General features: G+C 37.8%; 1 protein-coding gene across 2 annotated transcripts in view; it reads left to right on the top strand.

Moving 5' to 3' along the window:
* Positions 1-4,067: 4,067 nt before the first annotated feature.
* LOC102679190 overlaps positions 4,068-9,579 on the top strand; it is a 106,564-nt gene continuing 101,052 nt past the window's right edge. For both annotated transcript variants that reach the window (XM_031508714.1, XM_031508715.1), the window contains exon 1: positions 4,068-4,329. In XM_031508714.1, coding sequence (XP_031364574.1) covers positions 4,095-4,329 — 235 coding nt within the window. In that variant the 5' untranslated portion in view covers positions 4,068-4,094. The remainder of the gene's footprint in view (positions 4,330-9,579) is intronic.

A 9,579-nucleotide genomic window follows, 5' to 3' on the forward strand; every position in this document is an offset into this window, starting at 1 on the left:
TTCGCGAAGAATTCACCAAGAAGATTGCCCGAAATTTTTCAAAAATTTTCAAATCTTTTGAAATTAATGCTCTTTCGCAAGGGAATTTGCCAAGTCGAGAGTTGATCGATCCTCACCTCGATGCACGAAATTTTCGAAAAATATTTGAAAATCTTTTAACAAAAAAAAAAAAAAAAAAAATAGTGTTTTTTCTCTAAGGAATTCGCCAAGAGGCGAATTCTCCCGAAATTTCTCCCGAAGAAAAATGTTTTACCAAAAAGAAATAAAGCGACACAGAGAACACGTTCCAATTTTCTAATTCATCGTTTGTTCCGATATTATTCCCGTGGGAAACGGGAAAGCATGCAAACGCGACGCGTCGAACGGCAGATTGCTTCTCTCCTCCCGTTTCCTCTCCTCCCGTTTCCTCTCCTCCTAAAATTGGAGAGTGCGTGTCCGCGGCCAATCCCTCTCCCACAGGATCTCAGTTCTTTTCGACGGAAAAAGGAGGGTAGGCGAGAGGAGTGGAAAGAAAGAAGGGCAATCTCTGCGTGGTCACGAAACGATTGCACGGGTTCGCCATCGACTCGGATGCGAACGACCTGCTGGCCCTCTGTGTGCCTCCTTCCTTCCTCCTCTTTCCTTCCTTCCTTCCTTTCTTCCACCATCCTCCTCCTCCTTCCCCGCGCACACGCACACGCCACGCTTCCTCCGTATTCGCGAAACCAGTTCACCGGTCCCGTGATCTTCGCAGAGATCCGCGATCTCGATCCATTCGTTGCGCGCGCATCGTCCCAGCTAATCGTTCTCGATTCGCCCTTCCAATCCCATCACCTTCCCTATCACCTCAAATATTCGATAAACGTGTGAAGAAATAATCAAATACAAATATTATAAACGCGTCGATATCGTATTGCCCGTTCGAAATTAATTCTCTGGATGTATTTTAGAGAAAAAGATGGGTTCTTCTTTTTCGATGTAACGACATTGAAGGAAAAATTGATTAGATTAGAACACGTGAAATTCTGTTGCTGTAAGAAGAAAAAAATTGAACCATAAATTGTATTATCGTTAAAAATATGAATTTATATATATTCGATTGTAAAATAAAATATTTCCAAAAGAATGGTAAAAATTAAATAAAATTTGCTTGGTTTTTATTATTAATTAAATAATAATTAAGGGTACAGTAAATTGTAAAGTTACAAGAATAAAAGAATTCGACAATGGAAATTCTAAAGGATTTAATATCTTTTGATGGAAATATATTTTATTATTATAATTATATTATAATATTAATATATTATTTACAATTTAATATAACATAATATATAACATATTATTTATAATTTAAATATTATGGGAAGAATGGGAAGAATGAAAAGAAAAGGATACAAAAAATATTAATTTAGATACAATAAATAAAATTATTCTAAATTTTAAAAAGTTAGTAACAAAAAATACGTGAGAACTGTGAAATGTTCTTGCTGGAATAATAATATCTCGAAATCAAAATTCGCCATTTAAAACGATCGTTATAACCGCGCAAGTTGTAGAATTAAGATTAAACTCTTGCAAGTTCTCTTGGAGAGGGAACAGATTGGTTGAATATTGGCGAAAATTGTGGCGAGCATTAGGAAGATGGATTCGATCGGTTCGTTCTAGGCATTTCAAAGTTTTAAACGGGATCATTTGATAATTGGAATTCTTGGGCAATAAGTAAGTTGTCGCAGAGAAATGGATTTGAATATCCAATGAAAATTTCGACAGAGATAAAGAATGCATTGTGAAGATATTTTAAAGTAACATTTATAATAGAGAATAAAGATGAACTCTATGCCGAATTGCTAAAAATTTGAATAACAAATTTTAATTTAATCTATCAGCGAATTTTAAGATTTTAAGAAAAATTAAACCGATTCCACGATAATTGAAATTATTCTTCTTCTTCGAATTTGCAGATAGATTCGAATATTCATATTTCGAATACAATTTCAATATTATAGAAAGAATTGAAAAATGAAAAAAAAGGAAGATAAAAAAAATAAATAATAGAAAAATAAAATAAAAAAAAAGAAGAAATATCAACTAAAATAAATAAAATTCTAAGTTTTAAAAAAAGTTGGTAACAAAAAATATGCGAGAAACTTGGGAGGAGGATAAAGAAGAATTCCTCTCGAAGACGATTCAAACGATTAATAATATTAATGAGATTGAAAATTTGAGCCTTTTTTCTCTCTCTCCCCGCTCCTCCTCCCTGAATGGGAACGGTTGTTGGGCCAACAGCCGCGTGCACGGTAATAGATTTTGATCGCGTGAAGCCGGTTCGGCATGCGAGCTCTCCTCGCCACACCGTTATCCTTTTTCAATGAAACTGGTTTTTTCGCTTTTGCATCCGCAGTGGCGGCACAGGAAGCGGTCCATGTAAATACGTGTAAATAATTTATCGACATAAGTGCGCGCCACGTTGCCGTCGCGATATATCTCGTTCACGGGGATCCGTGTAATTAATGTCCCCTTTGCCGGGTCGCGTTCCATTACCTCGAAAGTGAATCTTGGCGTTATGAAAATTAAGCGGATAGATAGATCAAGGGAGAGAGAAATGAACGAACACGCGCCACGTTCAAATTCTCTCTTTCAAATTCAAATTCGCCGATTTTTTTTACGACCGACCCATCTCTCTCTCTCTCTCACACTCTCTTTCTCTCTCACCTTGTTTCGATACGATCGCTCGTTATTTCCACACGAAATCTCTACGCGTTGATTATTCTCTTATTTGAAGAGCGACACAAAAAAAAAAAAAGAAAAGAAAAAGAATTGCTTTGACGAAGAAGAGTCAAAACCGAGACGCGTTAATTTCTCGCGCTGGAGGAATTGGAAAGTTCGTAAAGAAGGAGACATTTTGCGCTCGTTCATTTTGTTGAAAGAGATTTTTCCATCCGTTTCAAATATCACTTCTAATCTCCTTCGACTCGCCATCGAGACGCCTTTTTTCATCCCGAAGGAGGGAAAAGCATGGTTTGGTGGGAGCCGCTTTCGGATGAGTCCTGCGAGATTGTTGGATAGGTCATAACTCTCGTCGACGTGTCGCGCGGGGGATGGAGAACGGGCAATTAATTACAAGCTCGCTTAATTAAAGAGGGTCTTCTTGGCGTTTCAGAGTGGAGCTCCACTTTCAAAAGTCATGGCGAGAGTGCACTCGGCTCTCTCTCCTAAGCCCACGGACGTGTAACTTTGATCCACTCTGTCTCTCAATACGTGCTCTCAAAACTGTCCCTCGAAACTTTGTCTCAAATCGTCCTTTTCTCTATTATTTCTTCCAAATTATTGTATCAGCAGAAAGAGTTAGAAGGAGGATCGAATTTATTGAATACCATATGGCAAGAATATTATTCGTAACGTGTTTTTAAAATTTCAACCTTTGTGTAATTTCTTTTACTCCTCGCGTATCGAAGAAAAACGCCATTTTTGTCGTTTAAATACGACACCGTCCGATTATCAAAAGCCTCGAACGTTATTCGCGAGATAATTCACATATAATTATCACGCGAGGTGGAAAATTAATTAATCAAAATTTCGAGCGAAATTTACTTTCGATAATAACTTTGTATGAAATACTCGATTAATTATATATGGTACAATTAAGATCAAATAAAATCTTCTCCTTTAATCTTTATCCTCCATTGAGATTGAAAAAGAGTACCAAAGTAGTTACACTCGACCGCGCTATTGGAACACCCAACAAAACTCGGCCGATTGACAATTAAAACAGAAACGCCGCGTGACGGAAGGCGATGTTGCGTGAAAACTGTGGCGCGAAAAAAAAGGGGGAATGCCTCGATATGCCTCGGCTCGCTTTCGCGTCTCTCGAACGATCTCACGAACCTCCGCGCCTTCGCGCTGTTTGTGCTTTCAGTTTTCCAATCGAGAGCCGATGGCGACGATGAATCGCGTGGAGTAGAATTTTTGCGACGAAGGAAAAAAAAAAAAAAAGGAAAATTTTCGGCCGGGGTACAGATTTGGATGCTTTGGAGGGGAAGGGGGGGGAAAGGAGCGCCCTTGTCGGGGGAGTTGTGCCGAGTTCTTCTTCCTCGAGGAGAGAATTGCGCGCGGGGATGGCGTTGACTCCGACACGATGCCGCGGCGGAGGCGGCGAGAACCTCTCGGAGGAAACGGCGAACGAGGACGAGGTGGGGAACGCCGGCAATTTCGAGCCCCTGAGCGACTCCTGCGGCGAGAGCGACATGGAGGGCCTCGATCTCTCCCTGTTCGAGCCCCAGGTAGACACCACTTCCTGGTGCGACTCCCGGATTCACGCGGGCACTCTTCATATCCTGGTCCATTACTGCGGTAAGCTCTGATATTTTTCACATACGGATGATACGGCTTTCTCTCTCGTGGATCGAGGAATTAAGAATTGTTTGTGTGTATATGTACATATGAATATAAATTGGTATCATTGAGTGGTTATTTTTTCGCATGGATGATACGGCTTTTTCTTTCGTGGATCGAGGAATTAAGAATTGTTTGTATATGTGTATATGTGCGAATGTAAATTGGTATTATTGAGCGGTTGGAAGGAAATTATCGATCTTTTTGTCTGTTTGCTTCCTTGGAGAAATTTTTTATTCGTTTTTTCTTTTCTTTCTTTCTTTTTTTTATGAGGAGAAGAGAGAGAGAGAGAGAGAAAGAGAGATGTTTATCCTTTGGAGGATGAGTAATTGTGATTTTATAATTAATGTGATATTTTTTTTTTTTTTTTTTGAGAGGAATAATTCGAAAGGTAGGCATATTGCGTTTCGGACGAAAATTGATTTCGGTTAGGTTAGAGGCATCGGGTGAATGAAATTCTTCGAAGGGAAAATTGATTTTCCCTCGTCAAAAGCATTTGATATGTAGATGAGATCCCGTGAAAGAATTTTCTTTTAAGAGAAAATTGGTTTTACCGTGCCCCGCGAAGGGCATTTGGTAAGTAGAACTTTTTACACGGATATTGATTTCTTCGCGTCAAAAGGATCGATAAGTAAAACTCGTGTTCTCCTCTTTGGAAAATTAATTTTTTCGTTCATAGAATTCTGAATCGTTCCGCGAACAAAATCTAATAAAAATTAAGGCTTCGTCAAAGAAGAAAATCAATTATCAAAAAAAAAAGAAAGAAATATGAAACATCGTATCGTAAATCATCGCGACGCATCACTCGATATTTCCAAATCACAAAACTGCGATGTATCTTCACAAAGATTTCAATTCGCGACAGAGTCTACAAAAATATATATCATATTCGATTCGTAAATGATTCTTAAATCTCCAAATCACAAAGTTACAAAGTATCAAAAAATTACGTTTCACAAACTCACAAAGCATCATATCACAAAACATCACAATATTTCCACATCACAAAACATCACAATATCTCTACATTACAAAGCATCACAATATCTCTACATCACAAAGTATCACAATATGTCCACGTCACAAAATATTACAATATCTCTACATTACAAAGCATCACAATATCTCTACATCACAAAGTATCACAATATGTCCACGTCACAAAATATTACAATATCTCTACATTACAAAGCATCACAATATCTCCACATCACAAAGCATCACAATATCTCCACATCACAAAGCATCACAATATTTCCACATCACAATATCTCTACATCACAAAGTATCACAATATGTCCACGTCACAAAATATTACAATATCTCCACATCACAAAATATCACAATATCTCCACATCACAAAGCATCACAATATTTCCACATCACAATATCTCTACATCACAAAGTATCACAATATGTCCACGTCACAAAATATTACAATATCTCCACATCACAAAATATCCCAATATGTCCACGTCACAAAGCATCACAATATCTCCACATCACAAAATATCACAATATCTCCACATCACAAAATATCACAATATCTCCACATCACAAAGCATCAGAATATTTCCACATCACAAAGAATCACAATATTTCCACATCACAAAGATACATTCTCAAAGCAACGATATCTTTGCAAATACAGTAGCCGCGCTACGATTTTAACGCGATATCGCGAAGATAAGGCGAGACGTTTCGCGCTTCGCTTCGAATCTTATTTCTCGGGCCGATTTCTATTAACATACAATGCTGGCTGGCCACGATATCCCTCCGCCGCGAATTAATCTGCCGCGTTAAATGAAAAGCCGAAGAAGAGGAGTAGTTCACCGCGCGCGTTCATCGTCCACGCGTCGCCGCGTGGGTGGATGCGCGGGGCGGCTAAACGCATCTGGAAGATGGGATCCCTCGCGAGGGTTTTTTATTTTTTTCTATTCTTTCTTTCTTCCTTTTTTTTTCGAGATTGTGCAACGAGAGTGCGTCGCGCGAATCTAGCGGGATTGAACTCGACCCGCGGAACAGAGATATGTGGGCGATGCGATGGGCTTTACGCCGATGGAGAGGATTGAGTCGCGGTGGATTTAGGATGCGAGCTTCGGCTCGATGATGCGCATTGTCGGTAGGATGGATTTTTTTAGATTTTTTTTTTTTTTTTTTTTTGGGAGAGGAGGAGATATTTTTGGAAGCGAAAAGTTTTTTCGTTTACTTGTCTTTTTTTTTAATATCGTAGAATATCGCGAGATAAGAAGTAGAAATTTTTGAAATTGTCGATTCGGATGAAATAATTTGTGGATTCGAAAAAAATTGGTGGATGGATATTTTTTTATTTACAGGCTTACCTTCTTGTAAATTTTGGATCGTAAAATTATATGGAAAGCGGGGAAAAATCGGTGCAGATTCGTTGATAAAACACAATGTGTGGAATTTTTCGATTCGTAGCCGCGAGAAAAATTGGTTGGCCGATGAATATTTTCTATTTACAAATTTATTTTCTCACGTGAAAATTATGGGAAGAATATGGGAGAATTGATGAAGCACAATGGAATTTTTGCGCGCAATTATACGTGTAATTCAAATACCTTTTGTATTCAAAAGAGCTCTCGACAATTACTTTTATTCATTTTTCTCGTTCGCTCGAAGAGTAAAAATACTTCTTTTACTTTTCTTTCGATCCAGATCAAACACGTCTCGGAGCATTTCGTTTCGAAAAAGATAAATTCCTCGCTTAAAAGCGTCCCACGCGAGGACAAGATAATAATTCCCTTATCCGATCCGAATGATTGGCGAATCACCTGGCTACCGCATACCGGCACGAACGGCGGATAAAAACGGTGGTGGGATGGTCAGGGTGATCGATTCGCGGTGGAGACCAATTAAATGGTGATTCACCGCGGATGTAACGCCGCCCGCAGATATAATCTGCTCGGTCGCAATAAATCGATGTAGGTAAATGAGTCGCGTATCCTTTCCACCGTGTTTCGTCCTCCTTTCATTGCCCACTTGGAAACGTTCTTCTCCACCTCTCTCTCTGTCCCTCGAGTTTGCGTTTTTTCCAGAGCTGGATCTCTCCTGTAGCCTGTGGGAAGGAAGGAAAAAAGGAAGAGAGAGGGAAAAGAAAAAAGAAAAAAAAGGTAGGAGGAGGATAAGGCCGAGCAGAAGGTTGAATTTTCATGTGTACAGATCGAGTCGAGTTCTCTCCTCGAGTTTTCGCTCGAATCGTTCGCCTGTTCGCGGAACCTGTCCAATGGGAAAAGAGGTTTACGCGGTGGACGAGGACTAGAAACTAGGGAGGAGATTGATGCTTCCTTGATATTTCCTTCGCCGTAAAGCGTATGATTATGGCCGCTTCGAGCAGTGAAATCTTCTGTGGTCGGGTTGGCCGCTCGTCGGAGAGGATTAAATTGGTGGAGACTTTGCGACAGGTGATTCTTGTGTTTGCTTAATCGATAGACCTTTTTTTTTGATGGGATAGTTAGTTGGATGGATTATTAATGATAGGCGAGCGAATTATTATTTATCGTTGACGTTATAATTCAATTCGTCTTTTGCTCTTCTTTAATGCGTGTTAAATCGAATTAAATTCTAATCCAACGTGATATTATATTTTTTCTCTGTTTCTAATATTCTTTAATTTGCAGTCGCGTAGAGAATATCCTCGACGTGAAACAGAATCGAGATAATTACTTTTAACAAGAAAATTTTTTCAATATTATATTATATTTTCCCCTATTTCTAATATTCTTTAATTTGCAGTCGCGTAGAGAATATCCTCGACGTGAAACAGAATCGAGATAATTACTTTTAACAAGAAAATTTTTTCAATATTATATTATATTTTCCCCTATTTCTAATATTCTTTAATTTGCATTTCTCGACGTGAATCAGAATCGAGATAATAATTATCCATGAAATGATTAAATTTTTAACAACAAAATTTTCTCGATACAATATTTTCCTCTATTTCTAATATTCTTTAATTTGTAAGATCCTCGACGTGAATCAGAATCGGGATAATTACTTTTAAAAAGAAAATTTTCTCAATACAATATTTTCCTCTATTTCTAATATTCTTTAATTTGCAAGAACTTCGACGTGAATCAGAATCGAGATAATTACTTAACAAGAAAATTTTTTCAATATTATATTATATTTTCCCCTATTTCTAATATTCTTTAATTTGCAAGAACTTCGACGTGAATCAGAATCGAGATAATTACTTAACAAGAAAATTTTTTCAATATTATATTATATTTTCCCCTATTTCTAATATTCTTTAATTTGCATTTCTCGACATGAATCAGAATCGAGATAATAATTATCCATGAAATGGTTAAAATGGTAAGAGCGGATGAAAACGATTTTTATTTTCAATAACGTGTAATAACGAAAAAGGAGCATTTATCCGAGCGAGAGAGAATTTCTAAATTTCCGTTTAAATAATATTCTTTCTTCGTTGTTGTGTATTATCTTTCAAAATCATCATTTCCAACACAATGGAGAAAAATAGGGGGAGGAATTTCGATAATTTGGAGAGTGAAAGGAAAGAAAAAGGAAAAGAAAAGAGGAGGAAGAGCACGCGCGTTCAATTAATCGAACTCTATTAAACCGACTCTCGTATCACGACACTCACAAACTTGATTTGCGACGTGACGCAAAGCTCTCCTCTCCACGTTATAAGTCTGGTTTCGGGTCGAACGAAAGGGTCGATGTCGAGTTCAGTGGTGCGGGTAATTAAAAACGTCAATGCGATAATTATGGCGTCGTCGTTGAGTGATCGCGATTTGTCTTCGCAAATGGAAACAGCCGATCCAGCACCCGTCCATTCCCCATTGTCTCCGCAATAATTAGTAAACGCGACTTTAAACTTGAACTTCGATCGGGGGGTAACCATTAAACTTTCGTTTCCTGGAACCGATGAAATATTTTCCCCCTTATTTCCCATCCATTCCAAAAACTTTCAATCATTGTAATTTGACGACGTAGTTGAAACTAGATAAAAATTGTATCGACCTTCATATTATTCATCTTCAACTTTTCTTATGCAACAGTAAAATACATACTTTGATACCTAAGAAGGAGGAGGACAAATCGTTAAACAATCGCAGTGTCTCGAGAAAAATACATTAGGAAGAAAATTTATGTGTTTTGGACGAAATTATATATTTACATTTGATTAAATTTAACATCAATTATATATATATATAT

Source organism: Apis dorsata, unplaced genomic scaffold, assembly GCF_000469605.1.
Source record: "Apis dorsata unplaced genomic scaffold, Apis dorsata 1.3 scaffold_98, whole genome shotgun sequence".
NCBI lineage: Eukaryota > Metazoa > Arthropoda > Insecta > Hymenoptera > Apidae > Apis > Apis dorsata.